The 22,993-nt window shown below is 38.3% G+C and overlaps 2 protein-coding genes across 3 annotated transcripts in view; both read right to left on the bottom strand.

Annotated features, from left to right (window-relative positions):
- The window catches only part of NDFIP1 (Nedd4 family interacting protein 1), a 67,907-nt gene that overhangs the window by 12,295 nt on the left and 32,619 nt on the right, over positions 1–22,993 (bottom strand). Inside the window, exons 3-8 of one of the 2 annotated variants that reach the window (XM_041766631.1) lie at positions 20,642–20,772; positions 16,924–17,011; positions 15,692–15,816; positions 12,260–12,326; positions 9,351–9,456; positions 1,620–2,667 (exon numbers count right to left, since the gene is read on the bottom strand). In XM_041766631.1, coding sequence (XP_041622565.1) covers positions 9,353–9,456; positions 12,260–12,326; positions 15,692–15,816; positions 16,924–17,011; positions 20,642–20,772 — 515 coding nt within the window. In that variant the 3' untranslated portion in view covers positions 1,620–2,667; positions 9,351–9,352. Of the gene's footprint in view, positions 1–1,619; positions 2,668–9,350; positions 9,457–12,259; positions 12,327–15,691; positions 15,817–16,923; positions 17,012–20,641; positions 20,773–22,993 lie in introns of those variants that run through there. The other variant, XM_041766630.1, reaches the window with a different exon arrangement.
- LOC121497253 (heterogeneous nuclear ribonucleoprotein A1-like) lies at positions 13,696–14,643 on the bottom strand (the record flags this gene model as incomplete). The annotated part of the gene is made up of 1 exon (XM_041766632.1): positions 13,696–14,643. A coding segment is annotated over one exon (948 nt), but the record flags the coding sequence as incomplete, so codon positions are not given.

Below are 22,993 nucleotides of genomic sequence, written 5' to 3'. Positions count from 1 at the left end.
AACTGCTACACAGAATCTTTTAAACATAGCTTGTATGATTCCACATGAACAGGCATGAGGTGTGAGGGGCCTCTGTGGTCATGGGTAAGCCCTAGTTGTTCCTTAGCTCAGGATCAAGGCCAGTTTATTCCGTAATGTTCAGCGAGTAACAGTGGTTCCTCAGTATATCCTTTCAAACAAACTATTATTCTTACTAATGAACCTACCAAAGGGAAACAAAATGAGAGAGAAAAATGAAAAGTAACAGTATAGTATAAATATTTCCATCCAAATAATAGTTAAGGACTCCAGCTAATAAATGGGACCAACTTTACACATCTGAGAAGACTTCACTATTCCAATTATTTTTATTATCTTTATTCCTAATATTTTAAAGAAAAAAAGAGAAATCACCCTTCAAAGTACTTAGCATGTCAGACTATAGGTTTACATGTGAGAAAGCCTTTAAGGACCACCAAATATGTAGAAATAGGAATTCTAAGTATTTCATTCTCTGAATATACAAAACCAAATACGGCACAAGGACCTAAAGAATAAACACAAAGTGAGTTTATAATGTTTCAGTTTATGTTATTAGGGCCCTTCTATTTTGTCCTGTAAGATAATATAAATAATTTTCTGTTGCATGTGTGCAAATTTATTCAGACTATTAGAAATATATTCATTCTGAAACTTTGAACACAATAGACTACACAATTTTCTAAACTCTATTGTTGGCATAATCTAATTCAAAAATCTCAAAGTCTTCAAAGAGATTCATAGAGACTTTCATTAAAATCCCCTCCTTACCTAACTGCAAAATATAAGTTGAAATATGAACAAGAACATATACTATAAGTTATAATAAATAAACAAGTTACAATGATCATTGAAATGTCCATCCAGGAGGCCCTCAATTTTCCTACTTAGCTTTCAAACAACCTATGCTTCTGTGCACTACATGTTGACACCCCTTATCAGACTTCCTAAGCTGATCCCAGGTACTTACATGCAGCAGAGAAATAATATTTGTAGGTACCATACCACACAGGTGCTGGTTTGTATAGTTAATTTGACCATCTTGCTGCATTTGTTCTTTATATTTTATTTGAAAAAGTGGAAGAGGTGTAAAAAAAAAAAATCAAATGGCTGACATTATACGAACCATTGGTCTTTAAGTTTAGCACAACTGGGACAAGAATAGAAATCAGGAGGAACAAGTAATCTTTCACCTCAGCCAGGTGCTCATAGGACCTAAACCAATGGACTGTGTTCGAATGAGAAAAAGAGCAAAGGCAAGTAATATGCAGAAAATACTGGAAATAAATTAAGATTATGTCTAAAAAATGAAGCATAATTGGGAATTCTGGAATGATTTAAAGTCTCTAAAACTCCTCCTTATTTAATCCATTATCTTTTGCAGAAGCAATTTTCACATGCATCTTTAGGAATGTACTGAGTATAAGAGAAGGGAACTTTTTGTGCTGAAAAAGAAAAAAAGAAAAAAACTGGCCTCAAACCAATTTTTTTGTACTTCGTGAATGATTCTGCATGAATCTGTATGAATAAGGAGTAGAAAAAATTGCCCTGGCAATGAACAAATGCAAACCAAGAAATTAAACACTAATCTACAGCAAAAGTTGCTACACAAGAGACGTTTATTAATGTTCTGTTTTATTTACAGTTTTAACATAGCAAACCAAGGTGAATTACCACTTGGCAGAAAGCACATCATTCTACATTTATAACTCATCGGTTCTGCTAACACATTGTAAAAGCAAGTAGTACTACTACAGTATGTTAGGGATCATCTCAAAAGTTCCAAACTAATTCTTTCTTTGCACCTGCATACCTAATTTCCCTCCCTACTCCAGCCCCTGGCCTAACTATCAGGAGACCTAAAAAAAGGGGGGGGAGGGGTATGGATTCTAATCATAAAGAATGTCAAGAATTGAATTTTAGTAATTAAGTTGCATTTGTCCTTGCCCTTTTTATTTTATACAGTGACACCACCTTTACAATTTTTTAGGTATATAACACAGAATAAGGTACTGCAAAATTTGGAATGCAGACTATAAAAAATTAATGCTTATTATTTACCAATTCAGAACATATTCTTGAACACACCTTAAATGTATTTTGCACTATGATTTTGCTTCCAGGTGTTCACAGTACAAATGAATAAATTTATAGATTAATTTCAACAGCAAGTATGGATTATGTGCAGAAATGCAGTCATAACAAAAGTTTCAACTTTTGAGAAAACCCCTTTAAAATGGCCAGCATTATACATATCTTACACTAAAATACTTAATTCCAAGTTCATTTTGAGATGGAGGATGAATAAAGCAAGACTGCCCCCTACTGACTACAGGGACAAGGCTCATGCTATTTAAAATGACTACAAACCATAGATAAGGCATTATTAATACATCACATACTTGATTGAGAGAGCTTTTTCAAACATTAATCACTAATGATTCAATGATTACAGAATTTTGCATTAACTATTAAAATTTTACACCTAGTAACAAATAAAGAGAAATGATCTTTTTCAACAGTACTTTTATTTTTTTTTAAAGCAGGTGATTATTCCTGTGTTCTGCATCTTGATTCACTTCCTGCAGGTGTTCCCTTGCTTCTTGAGAGAGAATTCATAAACGCAGGAAGGCCTTTGCCAGAAAACATCTGCCAGAGAAGGATATTGAATATTGAAACTCTAGTTAGCTTTTTATTTTGGCCAAGAGAAGGATGTAGTCACAAAAGGAGGCAGGATGTTTGGAGACACAAGAAGTACATTTTAACATAGCTTTAAGATTACTATACACTGACATCATACTATTCAATAAACATTAAAATTTTAGTTCCTAAAGTTACCAAGGACTCCAGAACTAGAAAGAACTTGACCACTTTCTCTAAAGCCCATGAGGTCCGGGGTTCCTCTAAACTTCCTCACAAAAGAATGAAATGCAAAGACCTCTTCCTTCACCCTGCACTTAGCCCCACAGTGATGACTGTAACGTGGAGGCCAAGACCCCGCAGAACCCAGTGCAGAGGCCATTTTCTGACCTATCTGAAGCTACGATTTACTCTGCCAATTTTGCTAGATATCACACAAAGAAGATTTCCAATAAGGATGCCAATGATGTCATGCTGTACTCAGAGCATGGTAAAGATAAAGGACAACTGCAAACTCGTAGATATCACACACACTCGTTTTTAACCAATTAGGGAAAAAGTCTATTTATTTTAGTCAAAAACAAGTACAAAAAAAAGTCAATTTATCTCTGAAAAAAATTGATAAAACTATTTTTTTAAATTTACTTATTTTTTTAAAAAAGATTTTATTTATTCTAGAGAGAGAGCGCGAGAGAGACAGAGGCAGAGACACAGGCAGAGGGAGAAGAAGCAGGCTCCATTAGAAGCAGCCTGATGTGGGACTCGATCCTAGGTCTCCAGGATCACACCCTGGGCTGAAGGCAGATGCTCAACCACTGAGCCACCCAGGCATCCCAGTAAAACTAATTTTTAAAAAGGAACAGATGTGACTGAAATACTCAAAACAATGTCCATATATTATATATATTTTAAGTCCAATTTTCATCTAATACTCTGAGGCATTTCTATATTGGTGTAATTGTTTTGGTTTTCATGGAAATACTGGGGAAAAGCATAAGGAACTTCAGATATTTGTGCTAAAAAAAAATACTAAAGAAGGACCCCTGGGTGGCTCAGCGGTTGAGCACCTGTCTTCAGCTCAGGTCATGACGCTGAGGTCCTGGGATCGAGTCCCATATCGGTCTCCCTGCATGGAGCCTGCTTCTGCCTCTGCCTATGTCTCTGCCCCTCTGTGTCTCTTTAAAAATCTTTAAAAAAAAAAAAAAAAAAAACAGTAAAGAGATATACACTTAATAAGTATTTGAGAAAGTACCTTGGGTATACCCTGCACCAAGGAGAGTTGGACAGGCTCATATGCTGGCCCTAAGCTCCCTTTTCACCTTTCCAAATTCCTGTAAAAGCTACAAGCACCCTTTTCTATCTCTTCTGACTAGACAACTGCATCAATCTTCAAAAGGCTGACTTGACATGATGCACAGGAGCTACAACAATAGCAGAAATCAACATATGAAAAAAAATATTTTTAAATCAACATATGGTTTTTAAACTGTTAATATTCTCCCATATTCCAAATTCAGCTGGTATCCAAGGAAACCAGCACTACTGACACAAGAGCAACTTTTGTTTAGGTTGAAAGGCCTCAGGATGTGCAGGGACAAAGACATGCGAACATAAAGAACTCAAAAAACCAAACCAAATAGCAAAAGGAGTATCAGCAGACCCGTGTCAAATGGAGGTTATTGCCAGGGGGCAGGACTTATTACAAACTGAAGTAACTTCAGTTTTATCAGCTTCCTTTAACAGATGAAAACTAATGTAATTGTTCCTATTCACCAAAACACTAGAATCTGCAAGAACATATGATACAACCCAGATAACTAACTATCTGGCCACTTTCCTTAGACCATGCTGCCTCCAGAGGTAAATTAGCTTTAGTAGATCCCTCAAAGTCAGAGCCACCCAGCAAACATTAAAATCCCATACACCTCGCTAGGTTATTAACGGGTAATCTCAATTACCGTACAGACTACAGATGAAAATGACTGCTAGAGAGGTGCTCACTGCTCTCTTAAGACTCAGAGGCTTGTTCACATGGACCTGATTCACAAGTTGTTACAAAAACAATGCTGTAACACAACTGGAGGAAAGAAAGGTTTTAGGGACTACAGACTTCATTACTGAATTGTAGATGAGATCACTTCAGAAACAAAAGGAGCCAAGAACCTACAGATCGTTTACTTTCAAGAGGAAGACAACCCTTTTTTTCCTGAACATTATACGATTGTTTTAAGCAAAAATTCCACTAAAAACATTTTTACTATCTTGCTACTTTATAACACAGTCAATAAATCAAACTTTAACTTGAGGTGAACTTCCTTTAATAAATTAAGAGAGATATTAAGGAGGAGGAGGGGAAACTAGAAAGGGAAAAATCAAAGCATTTATCATTACAGAGGGGAAAAATTAAATATCTGGTGTCTAACATGTATAGCTCACCAGATCACAGGAATCATCTAAATATGAAGGGTCCTATTTCATTAATGTCAGGGCTTACAAAACTTTCTTTCCTGCCAGCGCCTGACTGGCTCAGTCAGTTGACCCCTTTGCCTTGGGATCAGGTCATGATCTCAGTATCCTGTGATGGAGCTCTGCATCAGGATCCCTGCTCAGTAGGGAGTCTGCTTATCAGACTCAGTAGGGAGTCTTCCTATGCTTCTCCCCCACAGCTCATGCACGTGCCTGTGTGTGCGCTGTCTCTCTCAAAAAAAAACAAAACAGGGATCCCTGGGTGGCTCAGGGGTTTAGCGCCTGCCTTTGACCAGGGCGTGATCCTGGAGACCCAGGATCGAGTCCCACGTCAGGCTCCCTGCATGGAGCCTGCTTCTCCCTCTGCCTATGTCTCTGCCTCTCTCTCTCTCTCTCTCTCTCTCTCTGCCTCTCATGAAAAAATAAATAAAATCTTTAAAAAAAAAAAAAAACACCAAAACTCTCTTTCCTGTTTTTTTTTAAATTATTTATCTATTTATGATAGTCACACAGAGAGAGAGAGAGAGAGGCAGAGACATAGGCAGAGGGAGAAGCAGGCTCCATGCACCGGGAGCCCGACGTGGGATTCGATCCCCGGTCTCCAGGATCATGCCCTGGGCCAAAGGCAGGCGCTAAACTGCTGCGCCACCCAGGGATCCTCTTTTTTTTTTTTTTTTTTTTTAAGATTTTAATTTATTTATTGAGAGAGAGCAAGAGTGAGAGGAGGAGAGGTAGACTCCTCGCTGAGCAGGGAGCCCAACTGGTGGTGGTAGTGGGGGCTTGATCCCAGGACCCCAGGATCATGACCCAAGCCGAAGGCAGATGCTGTTATAACCGAATGAGCCACTCAGGTGCTCCTCCTTCCTATTTCAAAAGTGGTTAAAATATTAGAATTTAAAGTCTATTGTGCTACCTATGTGCCAGTACTTTCAGAGTAGTGTTGGATACCAGTTAACTGTGTTACCATGTCCCAGCTCCTGTATCTAAGCCCTCAACCACTTGACAGCATCAGAGCAAGTGGTACTCCATATAAATTTATTTTCCAGTTAACTGGTAAATAAGAAAAAGTATAAACATTTTACATTTTGACAATTTTAGATAAAGAAGTTTCTATTTTTTTTTTATTAAAGATTTTTATTTATTCATGAGAGACACACAGAGAGGCAGAGACATAGGCAGAGGGAGAAGCAGGCTCCCTGCAGGGACTTGATCCCAGGACCCTGGGGTCACGATCTGAGCCGAAGGCAGATGCTCAACCACTGAGCCACCCAGGTGCTCTAGATAAAGAGATTTCTAAAAGGTATCTGTTTCTTTTTAAACAATATAGAAAGAGTATTTACATTTTATTCTTCTGCTTCCTGTACTCAAACACTTCTTGATGCCTCTGGGCCCACCTCTAACAGCTTCATTTGGTTTTTCTCACTGTGGCGTAGGAAACCAGATTTCCTTTTTAAGCTTAAATGAGCTCCCAAAAGGGAACCTGAAAGCAGCTCCTAAGATAGAAGTACATGAACTTTAGTGTGTGGCTTTTTAACAACTGCTTTAACTGATTAGAAAGAGGCCTTCTGGGGTCATTTCAAGGTTTGTGTGTATTATATTTTGCGTCACCTGAAAAGTCACTATTCTTACACCTTTTTCTAGTAAAACGCCAGATCTTAGGACTTAATGGGCACTAAGTTATTTTTCTGTTATGGCAAAGCTATTTTAAAAGTCCCTACCCATGTCTTTCTGGCAAAAAGTAAGCCTACAGCTAGCTTTTAACTAGCAACAATTACATTAAATGAAGTAATAAGAAGTCTCAATGAAAGAAAATCTTAATACCTTACAAGATGGTTTGCTAGCACAACTTCAAATTAAATTAAATTTCCTCTGAACTAGAGAAACATTCTACATTTGGATCCATATGAACAGTTCTTATCCCTGTCAATGGACAAAGGAAATTCAGTCCCAAGAGATATTATAGCTTTTCAGATTCACTCTAGGGATACTGACAATTATTAAGGAAGTCATTAGAATTCTAAATGCTGCTCTAAGTCCCCTAATTTAGAGCTCTGAATCCTCTGGGCACGTCAGAAATTATTTCAAATACTAGAATAGCAAAGTCAGATAGAAAAGTGAAGAAACCTTTTATGCCCTCCACTGGGGGATGCTTGAAGTTTCTGACAACTCGAAAAGCATGCTAAGGCTCCTGACTCCAAAATACAGAGAACAGTAGGCCTAATGTCCCTCACAGCTTTATCAGCATTAATACTAATGACTGTCAACTTCAATTCAGAACCTCAAATAAAGACACTTCGCTTTACATTTAGAATACTCCTAATAAAGCACTTCAGAATTGGGGGCCTGGGTGGCTTAGCTGGTTAAGCCTCTGCCTTGGGCTCAGGTCATGAGCTCAGAGTCCTAGGATCGAGCCCTACACATCGGGCTCCCTGCTCAGCAGGGAGTCTGCTTCTCCCTCTCCCTCTGTCCTCACTTGTGTTCTGTCAAATAAATAAATCTTTTAAAAAATTTTTCAGAATTTTTAAGAATCCAAAGAAAACAGTAACAATTTTTATAAATAAAAACTCTTCAATCAGTCTCTAGCAATACAGGAAAACTGAGAAGTTCAAGCTTTCTCCCAATCTGGCTGATATCTGTTATATATCAGAAACAAAATGAGGAAGGTATGTAATCCCCTAATAAATATCAAAACTTCCTTCTAAGTGAAGAATGAAGAGAAGAGACAGAGGTGCTACCTCAGTCCATTCAGAAATTCAAAGCTATCTTTTCTTTTAAAGATTTTATTTATTTATTCATGAGAGACACACACACACACAGGCAGAGGGAGAAGCAGGCTCCATGCAAGGAGCCCGATGTGGGACTCCATCCTGGGTCTCCAGAATCACACCCCAGGCCGATGGCAGCACTAAACCACTGAGCCACTAGGGCTGCCCAAAAGCTACCATTTGACTAGACTGATGGAATCTATTATTTTTAAAAGAAAAAGAAGGGGCGCCTGGCTGGCTCAGTTGGTAGAGCATGCAACTCTTGATCTCAGAGTTATAAATTTGAGCCCATCATTGTGTGCAGAGATTACTTTAAAATAAAATCTTTGAGGGGATCCCATGGATGGCTCAGTGGTTTTAGCGCTTGCCTTGGGTCCGGGGCGTGATCCTGGAGACCCGGGATCGAGTCCCACGTCGGGCTCCCTGCGTGGAGCCTGCTTCTCCCTCTGCCTGTGTCGCTGCCTCTCTCTCTCTCTCTCTGTGTCTCATGAATAAATAAATAAAATCTTTAAATAAAAAAATAAATAAATAAAATAAAATCTTTGAAAAAAACCCAAAAACTAAAAAACAAAGTCTTGCCTGATCTTCAACTAGCCTAGCCCCCTAGATGTAACTCAAAGTTCTCTTCCACAACCCACTCATCCCCAAAAGTCTTAAGGAGCAAAGAGAGAAGTCCTATTAGATCTTGTTACCAGAGAGGTCTCTCTCTGGTGTACTCTTTCTCAAGATTCCACAGTTCTTCCTTTTTTTGCAGCTACTGATCTAAGAATCAGCTCTGGGGAAAACCACATAGGAATCAAAGAGGAGCCTCAACACGACTTAGACCTTTTATTCAAGGCAGGGGAATAGGCTCTTTCTCCTTCCTTAAGTTTGACCCTCCTTACCAGCAGAGTGGTAATATCAGGGTATGTATGAACTTAAAGAAGGGCACCAGGAAAGTTTCCCTGACTAATTTTAAGTGATGGAAGTCTTGGCGGGCTTATAAGTAAACCAGGCAAAAGGAGATCCTGATACAGCCAAAGGTTTCTTCACACTGGAGATCTGGGGCTTAGGGGATCTAATTAAAGCTCACTGATTAGGCCTGAAAGGCTCCTTCCCAGTACTTTCCTCTAGAACAGTACAACAATAAGCAGTGGCTTTAGGATTCAAGATTTAAAGATCTAGGACCTCATAGAGCCAAATATCCTAGCTCCCTGATGACTAAAGACCCCTGACTCTTTTGTATTGTCAGAACATGAGATAATGTTTTCTCCTGTGGTAGTTTTTCTAACTTGCCCTTTTCAACAGTTTTTTATGAAAACATCCTTACTATACTAGAAACTGCTAAAAGGCAAGGACTGTGGCTTCCTTACCTTCTCTGTATTTCCTACCATAGGGGGTAGACTCTACTCTGAACCTGAATAGAAATCTGCAATGTATCACATGATTATACTGGGTCTAGAATAAAGTTTTGTTTAATACCTTTAATAAATAAAGAGAACTCTGGTCCTGGGGAGATTTGAGAAAGTTTCTGGCATCTTCCGAACTTTTGCGTAATTGATAAATCCTCTGAGAAACAGGAGAAAGCCTGATTTAAAAAAGAAAAGAATGAGTTTATAATTTCTGTATTAAGTCCCTTCCCCAGAAATATCCCTCTTGATAGCACTACTTCATCATTTTTCTGCTAAAAGCTATGAAAACGTAAGCAATTTTCTCCAAAATTTCCTAAGGATTTCCATTAAAAAATTTCCAGTTCTCAATAGGAAAACAAAAATCTCAAGAGCCCAAATGAAAGGCTTTGTACATTAAGAATGTGATTGGTCTAAAAGGGAAATAAAATATAAGATGGAGTTAAATATGTACATGTGGCAACCTGAGAAGCATTATCAAAACCTACCTTCTGGGTTCAAAAAAAGTATTTCAAGATAATTAACTCCAAAAAAAAGAGAGGGGTTAGAAAATATTTTTCTCAAGTTAAACAAAACATCCCTTGGCATGGCATTTTTTTCCTATCAACTATACACATGCTGTCCACTAGATGTCAGGATCCCCTTACCTATTACAATTCTTTTTTTTTTTTCCCCCTCCACACCTATTTTTATATTCTTAATTCTAAACTCTATTTCTCCATTCTTAAAAAATATATACAAGTAGAATACACTTGGCCATTTATTTGTGAGGCACTAAGGGAGTAAGACTGATTTTGTGTGTCTACACCAGAAGCTAGCCGTTCACAGTTGACACCTGTTAGAACAATCCATGGGAAAGGTGATGTGCCCCCTAATTAGAAACAGCTCACACACTCCTGGGCCATCCTCCTTTAGGGCTGGTCCCTGAATCTTAAGACACTTTTTAAAAACACTTTCATGGTGATATAATTCACATACCATGAAGTCCACTCATTTAATGTGTACAGTTCACTGGCTTTAATTTTAGTAGTTATGGAGCTGTACAACCAAAACTATTATCTTTGTTTTGGAACATTTTTATCACCCCTAAAAAAAAATGTGTACCCATTCAGCAATCACTCCTCATTCCCATTCTGTTTGGCACCAAAAGTAGTAAGTGACTACAGAGCAGAGGCCACCCCATGAAGAGCTGCGTCAGAGAATCCTAGTAAAGTGGAAAGCACACAGCCTAATAGGAGGGGACACCTGCAACAGCTCCCACCAAAAGGTGGGTGCCTTGGGGAAATATAGGCCTGTTCTGCTAGATATCCCAATTTTAAGAAAAGTAAACAAAATTCAGACATTTTATGTGGAAACTCTAAGTTTTTAAATGATGGTGGCTAATAAAAAAAACCTCTGAAAATAACTATGGAACAAACAGACTACAATTACAGGCTGGTTGTAGTTCATAGGCTGTCAGCTTGAGAGCTCTGTGTGGGCCTGTTCCTTGCAACAAAACACAAACCCCAAAATTGGTTCTTTCCGCAAGAAAAATTCTAAAAATGACCCAAACACTGTGTCCAAACGCACAAATGATATCCAAAGCCTCACTGTTTTTCTGCTTACTAGTGAACAGTAAGATAGACAGAATGATCAATTAATTACAAGTATTATAAATTCATCTTCCATGAAACTTTAATATAGGAAGATAATTCATTAAGTTTCTTTAAATTATCTATGCTGTCAACGATCAACCTGAAAATATGTTAGTGGCTCTTTTTTCGATCCATTCAGTATTGGCTTGGGGGAAAAAGGAGAGTTAGCCTTTTTCTTAAAGATACAATTTTGTGAATAAGCAACCCAGAAACTATTCCTCTAAAGTAACTCTTCTCTGGGCATTTTTATTATTAAGCGTCTTAATAATTAAGGGTGGGGGGAAATCATGACTTCTCTTTCCGTGGAATTTCAATGACCATTATTAGCAGAGTAGATGATGCTGTTGGAGAGGTGGGGGCTGATATGATGTAAGACTTATATTTTCCAGTTAAATTTTAGGTTCAGCAATGCATGGTCTATCACCACAGGCAAAGCAGGTAAGTCCTGAGTGTATTAAGCAACTACTGGACAGGGGTGTACACTGTACTAACCAGACCCATCAGCAGCATTGCCACCAGGGATCTTAATTAAGGAGGCAATAAGAAGGCCCTAAACAGGACACGGGAGAAGTGATATCAAAGAAGCAGGTGAGGCCATTATACCATCTTAAACAGCTATAGGATGGCTCTGCTATAATTCTGTAGAAATGACAGCAGTGACGGTGGTCCCTTATTATATCATATATAGTTTCTATACAAAGAATGAAGAAGCCAACACTATTCACCCCAATGTTCATTTTTTTGCTTGAGAATGTCTCGAAAGAAGAGGTTTTAAAATAAATACTTAAGAGTAAAAAAGATAATCTTAAGAAGAACCTGAAATACCTAGAAAAAAATATATATATATATATTCATATCCTAAAGGCCTCCTTCCCATTGCAAAATCATTCTTATTCTCACCAAAGAATTCTGGAAACCCAATACTGATTCCTCTGGAAGTTCTGTCAAGCAAGGCTATACATTTTGTTTCCTGCTGACAGAGTCAACTGAAAATTGGCCACATAGACTCCTGAGTAGTTCAATTGGTTATAATCTTTTATAAACCCTTTTATGGCAGTAATTATCCAGGAGAAAATAACTGATAGACTATAAAGTCATCTTATTAGTGTGTCCACTGGTCACATGGGAAATCTGAGAAATATGTATGAATGGGTTAGGAAAAAAAAAAATCGACCACCAAGAGATGCTTTATTAATATAATAATGGTGATGGCAATCTAATCTTTAAGAAATATTTTTAAGAATTATATATTAGGGTTGGAAGGAAGATGAGGGTTTACTAAAAGTAATTTTACTTCTAAAATTTAACACTATCTTTTCTCTCCACTGTCTATGTTAAAAGCACTTACCTAAAACCAGGAACACCCACCAGAGCCAGTACTGACCATCAAAATATCCAGGGAAATAGGTGGAAAACTGAAAAATAAAGCAAATAAGTTTATTTTTATAATGAGGTTAAAACCTCATTTTTTTTTTAATATTTTCATTTATTCACGAGAGAGAAAGAGAGAGAGAGAGGCAGAGACACAGGCAGAGGGAGAAGCAGGCCCCACTCAGGGAGCCTGATGTGGGACTTGATCCCGGGACTCCAGGATCACACCCCAGGCCAAAGGCAGGCGCTAAACTGCTGAGCCGCCCAGGGATCTCCCTAGAAATATGTTTTGATGATACTTTTACTTTGCTTACTCAGTCCCAAAACTATTTGTTCTTGGTATGCCTTAACCTTGGAAGCTTTACTATGAACATCATAATAATCCCCCATTCCTTTGCCAAATAATGGCACATTCTGGCCATTGGGAAGTGAGGGTTGCTGAGGTTTTCTTGCACTTAGAAAAGAAAGAAAAGAAATAAGTTTTCTTTCTTCTGAACACAGCTGTGCTTCTGATGTGATGCCTGAAACTGCCATAGCCATTTGAATCCTGAGGGAGGAGCACCTGTACCAATATGACATCAATCGTCCCTAATGATGTCAATGAATAAGCAAAACAGATATGGTGATCCTCCATGTCAGGACTTGTTTTAATGGGAAATAAATTTTTCCCACTGTTTTCTAAGCCATTTTGAGCTCAGTTTTCTATTACAGACAAAGCCATCCTGATACAAGTTGATTCATTCAATTCAGTTTTAACATTTTAGTCAGTTTAGTGAAACTTCTGGTTAAAAAAAAAAAAGACTGCTAACTAATGTTATCTGTTTTCTATTGGGGGCTTTATTATCTGAAAGTTTAATGCAGTTTGAGCATTAAAATACAGTATTTGGGCAGCCCGGGTGACTCAGCGGTTTAGCGCCGCCTTGTCGGGCTCCCTCCATGGAGCCTGCTTCTCCTGTCTCTGCCTCTGCCCCCCCACCCCCCCCCTCTCTCTGTCTGTCATGAATAAATAAATAAATAAATAAATCTTTTTAAAAATCATTTAAAAAAATACAGTATTTTATTTTATTTTATTTTTTTAAAAGACACATTTATTCAGCATCATGATCAGACTATTACATTTAGCAATCAACAGCATGGGTGCAAAAAAAAAATCTACATTAAAACCCTTTGTTGGAATGCTTTACACTTTCCACAGAACAGAAACTAAAATAACCTGTTATACAATTAGTCACAAATACAGTCCTCGAGTTTTTTGCCCATACACATGAGTATTGTCTAAAACATGTCTTCTTTGTAGCAGCTAGGCCCTGCCACCACTGTGCTTGGCTGAGTTCACAAATCTGTTGTAACCTGTAGCTTCCCTGTCACTTCTCTGGCTCTCCTCTCCTGCTAAGCTTTGTTTCCTGGCAGTAATTAAAACCTTCTGCCACTGCCATAGCTGCTGCTGCTGCTGCTGGAACCGCCATAGCCACCTTGGTTTCGTGGTTTGGCAAAGTATTGGCCTCCACCACCATAGGGGCCAGAGCTTCTGCCTCCAAAATTTCCTCCTTTCATGGGTCCAAAATTTGAGGATTGATTGTTGTAATTGCCAAAATCATTATAGCTTCCGCCACCTCCAAAGTTGCTTCCGTCATTACCAAATCTGTTATAGCCATCCCCACTGCCACCGTATCCACCACCACCTCGACTGCCACCGAAGCCACCTCGACCACTGAAGTTCCCTCCACGACCAAAGTTGTCATTCCTACCAAAACCACCTCCACGACCACCACCAAAGTTTCCAGAACCACTTCGGCCTCTTTGGCTGGACGAAGCACTAGCCATCTCTTGCTTTGATAGGGCTTTCCTTACTTCACAGTTGTGGCCATTCACAGTATGGTATTTTTGAATGACAATCTTGTCTACAGAGTCGTGGTCGTCAAAGGTCACAAAAGCAAAACCTCTCTTTTTGCCACTGCCTCTGTCAGTCATGATCTCAATCACTTCAATTTTCCCATACTGTTCAAAATAATCTCTTAGATGATGTTCTTCAGTGTCTTCTTTAATGCCACCGACAAAAATCTTTTTCACAGTTAAGTGGGCACCGGGTCTTTGAGAATCCTCTCGGGAGACAGCCCTCTTTGGTTCCACGACTCTTCCGTCCACCTTGTGCGGCCAGGCGTTCATGGCCGCGTCCACCTCCTCCACGGTGGCGTATGTGATGAACCCAAAGCCTCTGGAGCGCTTGGTGTTGGGGTCTCTCATTACCACACAGTCCGTAAGCGTCCCCCATTGCTCAAAATGGCTCCTCAGACTCTCATCGGTCGTTTCGAAGCTCAAACCTCCGATGAAGAGCTTCCGCAGCTGCTTGGGCTCTTTGGGAGACTCTGGCGGCGGTGGGAGGGGAGACTTTAACGATGCTTACTCGGCGGCGTCCAGGGGCAGAAAGCCAGTATTTTATTTCTTAATAGGAATAACAATTTAAGATTTAGGGAGGGAATGGAAAAGCTCTTTAGTGCTTGAGTTCTTCACCTAAGTCCATGTCTTAGATGAGTATGTATTAGCTGCTTGGGGGGTAAAGTTCCTAACTCCTAAAAGATTCTCAAAGGAACTCAGAATCCTAAAAATGTTAACAACTGGTCAGAATAAATACATTTTTTTTTTTTTAGAATAAATACATTTGAAAAATGAAAAAGTCCAGTGTCCAGTCAATACCCACTAATTAGTTAATAATGACAATTTATGAATACATTGATTTTATCTATTAAATTGACAAAAGCAATAAACTTACCTGAAATCACAACATATTTTAAGAGATTAGATCTTTTAAAGTACAAATTACTTCAGTAATTTGGACTACCTGTAACTCCCAAATCACTGAAGATTTCTCTCTAATATATTTTAGAGATAAAGCCCCCCCAATGGAGTAGCACTTGTAAACAATTTCAGTTCCAAAACATTTTGGCAGAACCAACGATGCTACTAATAAACAACCCTGGAAGGGAGGGAGAAAGGAGAGAGAAGCAAAGAGCAAGAAAGAGGGAAGAAGAAAAACCAAAACTTCAGCAGAATTAATGTGAGGAATGCCTGCTTTTGATGAGACACCAAAGAAGTGGTATTTTCTTTTTATTACAAAAACAACTAATTTCAGAACAAACACACATTATAGACATTAACAGCAGAGAAAGCAAATTGTGAACATCCTATAGGATGTTGCCTTGGGACACCAATATTCACTAGATTTAACTATAAAACTTACACGCATGAACCATCTGCAGCTGATTTAGGTTCAACTTCATGAAACCAGAACAAAGACAAACCTAAAATCATTTTAAATGCAGAAATAATGTAAAAAGAAAAAAATCAAATAATCAAAGTTATTCTACTGATTGTTTCTCTACAGGGTTTATATTTTCTAGTATAAACTTACCCTGACAATCAGGATCCACTTAATTAGAGAGAGACCAAATCCTGAAATGGCCCCATACCTTCCTGCAGCTGAGGTGGTCAGGCAAAAAGACAGAAAAAATCCAATCCAGTTAAAGAGGAATGCCACTGTAAGAGAGAAGAAAAAAACCCTGTGAGACACACATCCTGTTACCCAAGAAGCAAGAGTGCCTTCTACATGTGCTTTTGCTTCAATGGGTTTTCCAGGGATAAAAGACAGCTCAGCCCACCCACCATAACCCTTGCCTTATCTCCCCCAAAAATCTATTCTCTGTCCTCTTCCCCAAAACAAACAAGAAGTCATCTGCTCTGAATATCAGATAATTACATTACGTCTACTGCTATTCACTTTCAAAAATGCCTTAGCATTCACCAAACTGTATACTTAGGACTTGTACACTTCAGTAAATAAAATCTGATTCAGGTTTTTCATCTTTCTATGAATTCTGACAGCTTCATAACACACCACCTTTAAAAGCACTGCATTTCCTTTATATCTTATCTTTTTAATATAGCAAATAAAAAAATAGTCACTCACTTCTAAGTGACACATGGAAAGATGAATGCAAAAATAACATGAAGGAGGGGCAATCCGGTTGGCTCAGAGGTTTAGCGCCACCTTCAGCCCAGAGCCTGATCCTGGAGACCCGGGATCAAGTCCCGCGTTGGGCTCCCTGCATGGAGCCCGCTTCTGCTTCTGCCTGTGTCCCTGCCTCTCTCTCTCTTTCTCTATCTCTGTGTCTCTCATGAATAAATAAAATCTTAAAACAAAACAACAAAAAACAACAACAAAAGTAACATGAAGGAGGCAAAAAAAAAATTCAGTTGACTTTGATCTGTCAGAAAATAGAAGCATGCAAAAAAAAAAAAAATCCATCAGATTAATAAGGCCTTTAATTCCTACTCTACAGGTCAGGTACGAGTCAGAGCAATGCTAAGGGTCTTTGCGGACCTAAAAGATGAGGCTTAGTTCATATAAAAATATAGCATTCCCCAAACTGCTTCAGTTATATTTTCTATATTCATAGAAATAGAAGATAAACAGAATATTAAGATAAAAGTGAACTAAGCTCTGAACATCTTAGTAAAAGGCATAAAATAAACATAATATATTAAAATAATAGTTCAACTAGTCATTTTATTTCAGTCATATTCACCCATAATTCAAAGCACTCTGGTTTGTGGGAGGTGGTTCTGCTATGTGTATTTACTTACTGAAAAAAGTTAACATGAAAATCCCATCATTTCCTATCCTCAGCTGGTCAGCATCATCAAAGTCATCCCGACCCACAAAATCCTCATCCTAAATGAAAAGAGAAAGAGTAAGGTAAATTCCCAATGAATTATTCATAAGCAAATGAAAGGCATCACAAAAAGGGGATAAAAATGAGTACCAAAGAGAAAATTTACTGAGTTGGCCCAATTCAAAACTATGAACATTAAAAGGCTCATTATGTGTTAAAAATTTCATTTTGTCTTTTAAGACAATCAGAGAAGAAACAAAACTTTCTTATATTTCTATAGGTTTTTTTTTTTTTTTTAAGATTTTATTTATTTATTTATGGGAGACACAGAGAGAGAGAGAAAGAGGCAGAGGCAGAGGGAGAAGCAGGCTCCATGCAGGGAGCCCTATGTGGGACTGGATCCCGGGACCCCAGGATCATGCCCTGAGCCAAAGGCAGACGCCCAACCACTGAGCCACCCAGGCATCCCTATCTTTATAGTTTTCTAAATGAATTGTTCATTTTATAACCCAAGTTCTTTAACAATGAGGTTCAAAAATTATAAAGTTCAACGAGAAGTATTCACTCATATGTATCTAAAGAAAAGATATCTATTTGGCTTAAATTTGGCTTACGTTCTAGAATTAGTAATCCAGGGCCTGCTGGGGGGCCCAGAATATTAGTAATCCAGAACCTATTAAGAAACTGAAATGCTTTGTGAGACATGGGAGAAAAAGGATAGAATGATCACATATGAAGAGGCTCAGGGCTGCCCACAGCTCAACTCCATGACCATCTGTTCACATTAGCAGATAGGTCTGAAACGACCACACTTCCAAGCTTATTGGCAGATAGCATCTTTTCCATCCTAACTTGAAATCAAAATACTCCAAGTCTAGAAGGAACATGATCCTCACCAACATTAACATCAACTATGTGTCCCACCTTTTCAACTGATGTACATTATGTGTTGAGATACTGAAAAACGTATGCATACATACTTAAAAGTTACATGTACACAGTTCAAGTCAATAAAAGTTCCCCAAATGAGGGCAGCCCCGGTGGCTCAGCAGTGTAGCGCCGCCTTCGGCCTAAGGTGTCATCCTGGAGATACAGGACTGAGTCCCATGTTGGGCTCCCTGCACGGAGCCTGCTTTCTCCCTCTGTCTGTGTCTGTGCCCCTCTCTCTGTGTCTCTCATGAATAAATAAAATCTTAAAAAAGAAATAAAAGTTCCCCAAATGAAAAGAAGAAACAACAAATCTTTAGGACAATCCAAACTCTCCCTACGCAGATAAAAAGGGGGTGGGAAGCCCATAACAAGCTGTGGTTTGCCTAGGTAGGGGGTTACTGGAGAACAAAGTGTCAGTGGCAGCTTCCATTTCTAATAACACATTACTTCTGTTAGAAATTCTTACAATAATGTTTTTGGTTTATATTTTTTTTAAATATTAAATATCCAGTTTCTGACTTCCTATTAGGAAAAATAATGCTTTACCTAATTATTAGACACTAATTAGTTTTTTTGCATCAATACTCAAAGATATACTACAAAAGGACATGGAAGTAATTTCTAGTAATAATAATATTACAGGTGCCTTCTAACTGTTCTTGCTGTCCTGGGTATCTCTACTACTAGACTCCTACAAATTGTTGCTGACTTAATGTTTCTAAAACACCATTCTTGTCTTACCATATTCCTGCTAAAAAACTGTGAAACAGTCTGTGTGACCTCTATGTAAGTCTAAATGCCTCAGCATAGCATTCAGAACACTCCACAACCTATAGTCTGGTCATAAATTCTTTGCTCAAGCAAAATCAATTTCTACATTCACAGACCCTACCCCCCACCAGGCTAAATTCACATCTGCTTTCTGCCCTTTCCCCTCTGGAATGTTCTTATCCATTAAAACTCAGTGTCCATTTCAAATTCCATCTTCCCCATAATCACACAGTAAAAAGTCACAGCTCTTAAAGCTCACTATATCCTTGTACTACTGCTTAGATACTGGTATTTGTGGGCCTTTTCCCCAGCTATATTTAAGTGCTTGTACAGCAGGAATATCGCCTTATTCAAAGTTTTCTACCTATCCATTGCAAAATACATAGCACATTGTATAAAGTTCTCTACACATTTGCTAAATAATGTTTGAAAAATTCCTAATTATGTATACTTGTCAAATAAAAGTATTCTAAGGAGTTCAGTTATTAATCAGAGCTAATATGCCGATGTATTTCCATCGGACAGTTACCATACAGTCTAAAAGGACTACAGAATACACATAGGCCTTTGGAGTCTAGAGTATCTGAGTGTGACCCTCACCTATGCTACTTATTAACTACATTACTTTGGGCAAATTACTTAATCTCTCTGGGCCTCAATTTTTGCATCTGTACATGGGGACAATATAATATCTACCTCACAAGTTACTGTGAGGACTAGAAACAATACATTGGAAACTGAACACAGTATCAAGCATGTCATTTGCTTCCAATACATGGTTATTATATTAAGACTGTTTTGCCCTTAGACCATAAGTTCCTTGAAGATTGCTAGTTTCTCCTTACAGCCTACACTGGGCTTACATTATTATTTTTGTCAAGCAGTGGTTTCAGAAGCTCCATCACTCATAGTAGTTGTGGTCTGTAAACAGTTCACTACCCTAAGGCCTGAACTTCTGGGGCCTATGCCACTGCACTGCCCAGGCTAAACTGCTGTTTTTGTTCTCACTGTTCATGCTAGTTTCCTGTCAGGACTAGAGTCTACAACCCTGACTGCCCCACATTCCTAGGGAATGGATCTTACCCCATCTTTTCCCAGTATCTGGCCTAAGGCCCCTATCTTCCATCAGCTTTAATCTAGATGAGTATTTATGAAATCACATCTAGCTATTTGCAGATCTGACATTAAAAAACAAAGAATGCCTCAAAGTTTTCTCTTGGCTTTCATCATACCCAGTCCCCACTCCCATGAATCAACATCAGGCTAGATGGGATCTGAATTCACTATGTACTCACAGAGGAGCCATCTGGACTGCTGCTGGCTCATCGACAGTATGGCAGGGGACCCTTCTATAAGCTTAATTCTATAAAGTTGAACTTATTCTCTCTATAGATCTCCCTAGCAGCTATCTACCTCATACCAAAATATGAAATGTGCAGGATCAAGGTCAAGTCAGTGTATTTCCTAAATCAGCCCCTGCTCTAAGACAGGGGCTTTCATGGCAGAAAAGTTGAGAAAATGGTGGTAATAGTACAGACAGAGAAAATAAGCTGGCCTGACTAGTGATCTTCTGTTGATTTGTACCTTTTACTGTATCATTTTCAGGAAGAATTAAGAGTTTATTACCCCAAAAGAAAATGTACCTGTTTTTAAAAATTAGCTGTACATGGGGCACCTGGGTGGCTCAGCTGGTTAAGTCTCTGCCTTTGGCTCAAGTCATGGTCCAAGGGTCCTAGGATCAAGCCCTGTGGTGGGCTCTGTGCTCAGCAGGGAGTCTATTTTTCCCTCTCCCTTTAACCCTTCTCCCACTCATTCTATCTCTCTCTCTCTCTGTCTCTCTCGTTCTCAAATAAATGAAATCTTTAAAAACCCAACTAGCTATACTTTTACTAATCAGTACAATCATAAATAATATATCAAAAGTGGGTAATGAAAAGAACCTAATTCCCATTTAGCAGCCAGCAAGTGACATGGTAAATTGGACTTACTCTTCCAGGAACCAAGGGGATAGTAGCTTCAGCCTTGGTTCTCTCAGCTTCATCGTAGGTGGGCAGTGTTGTTGCCACATTGTAAGATGGAGGCTTTGGAAATCCACACTCATCTTTGTAGTCAAAATATGCTGCAGAATAAAAAGGAAGTCACAATTATATGACCATTAGCTAAACTGAGGAAAAAGATTTTCACTAACTCCTGGCATACAAAAACCAGCCATTCCTTTAAGAGTACATATAGAATAAATGAATCAAATGTTTTGTATGAATGTAAGAGATCAAGAATTATTTTTAAACTTATTCACCTTTCAATTATTACATTTATTCACTTAAATCACTCTGCCCTCTCTTCCAAATGCCTTTGGACACTTTTTTCCAACTGTTACATAGTACGTTCACAATTTTAATAGTGGCATAAAGACAACATGTAAGCCAAAAATACCTCACCGGTATGTCTGTAAACTGTACCATGGTTTCCCTCCCATTTATAAATAGGAAAACCAACTTAATAAAAAAGTTAAAATTCATTTCTCACAGGTTTGCTTTAGCACTTTGACTCTTACACATTAGTTTTACCAGGTATTGTTTTGTATGATGTGCCTAAGGTAACTAATTCAGTTACAGAGGCATTATTTATTTGAATTAAATATTTCATTTCCTCTTTTTAATGTTGCATCTTCATTCTCATTAACTCCTATTATAAGAAGCTCAATATTTATTAGAAAAGAGCTATTCAGGGCAGCCCCGGTGGCCTAGCGGTTTAGCGCCTGCCTTCAGTCCAGGGTGTGATCCTGAGGCCCCAGGATTGAGTCCCACATCGGGCTCCCTGTGTGGAGCCTGGTTCTCCCTCTGTCTGTGTCTCTGCCTCTCTCTCTCTTTCTCTCTCTGTGTCTCTCATGAATAAATAAATATAATTTTAAAAAAAAGAAAAAAAAGAGCTATTCATAAAAGAAAACACCTTAATCTGGTCATAAGTTTCTATAAAAACCTAGAGTAGGGGTGGGGGTGAATGGGTGACGGGCACTGAGGGGGACACTTGACGGGATGAGCACTGGGTGTTATTCTGTATGTTGGTAAATTGAACACCAATAAAAATTAATTTATTAAAAAAAAACCTAGAGTAAGTATTATAATTAATTGTAAATTTTTAAAAGTTTTCTTCCCTAAGATTAGAGAATTGGGACAAAAATGCCTACTCTCACTACTTCTTATCAAACATTACCTCAAAGGTCCTACCAGTTGATGTAATATGGCAAGAAAAGGAAAAGCAGACATTAAGTATAAGAAGGGAAGAAAATAATTGTCCTTAATCATGGAGAATATGATTGTATATGTATCAAACCCAAGAGTATCTACAAACTGTTAGAATATATTATTTAAGCAAGTCTCTGCATACAAAGTCTCTAGATGGGTGTAAACCATCAACTGTATTTCCATATACCAGCAACAAATAGAAAATAAAACTACATATGGAACATTTTTTACAACATTATGAGGAATAAATCTACTAATAAATATTCAAGTTCTCCATACTGAAACCTACAAAATACTACTGAGAGGATTAAAGATATTAATTAGGTTGAGAGATAGGTCATGTTTATAAACTGGAAGCATTATTATAAACATGTTAATTCTCTTCAAACTGACCCCCCAGATTCAGTGCAATTCCAACTACAATTCCAGTTATTGTTTTGTTACACTTTATGGAAATTGACAAGCTAATTGTAGCACATTTATGGAAATACAAAAGGCCAAGAAAAGCCAAAGCAATCTTGGAAAACAAAATGTCTGAATGACCTGCATTACCAGATATCAGATTATAAAACTTTATAATTAAAACAGTAAAAGATGGGCATAAATATAAATAACAGACCAAAGAACAGTATACTGAGTCCAAAAACATCCACATAGACATGGTCACCTGATTTACAATAAAGGTGACAGTGCAGAGCAGTGGAGAAAGAATGGCCTTTTTTATAAATGGCACTGTAACAACTGGCTATCTATATGGAAAAACAAATTGATCTTGACTGCTACCTTACACTACACAGAAAAAAAAAAATACCAGATGGTATAGAAATCTAATTATGAAAAATAAAATATCACAGCTTTTAGAAGAAAATATATGAAAATGTGCTATTGAAACTAAAATTGCCACCTAATCCAATCTAAAGAACTTGGTTTTTGCCAGCCCGGGTGGCTGAGTGGTTTAGTGCCGCCTTTGGCCCAACGTGATCCTGGAGACCTAGGGTAGAGTCTCACGTTGGACTCCCTACATGGAGCTTGCTTCTCCCTCTGCCTGTGCCTCTGCCTCTCTCTCTCTCTCTCTCTCTCATGAATAAATACATC

The sequence above is a fragment of the Vulpes lagopus genome, chromosome 8 (genome assembly GCF_018345385.1).
Source record: "Vulpes lagopus strain Blue_001 chromosome 8, ASM1834538v1, whole genome shotgun sequence".
NCBI lineage: Eukaryota > Metazoa > Chordata > Mammalia > Carnivora > Canidae > Vulpes > Vulpes lagopus.
This window is presented reverse-complemented; position numbering and strand designations above follow the sequence as displayed.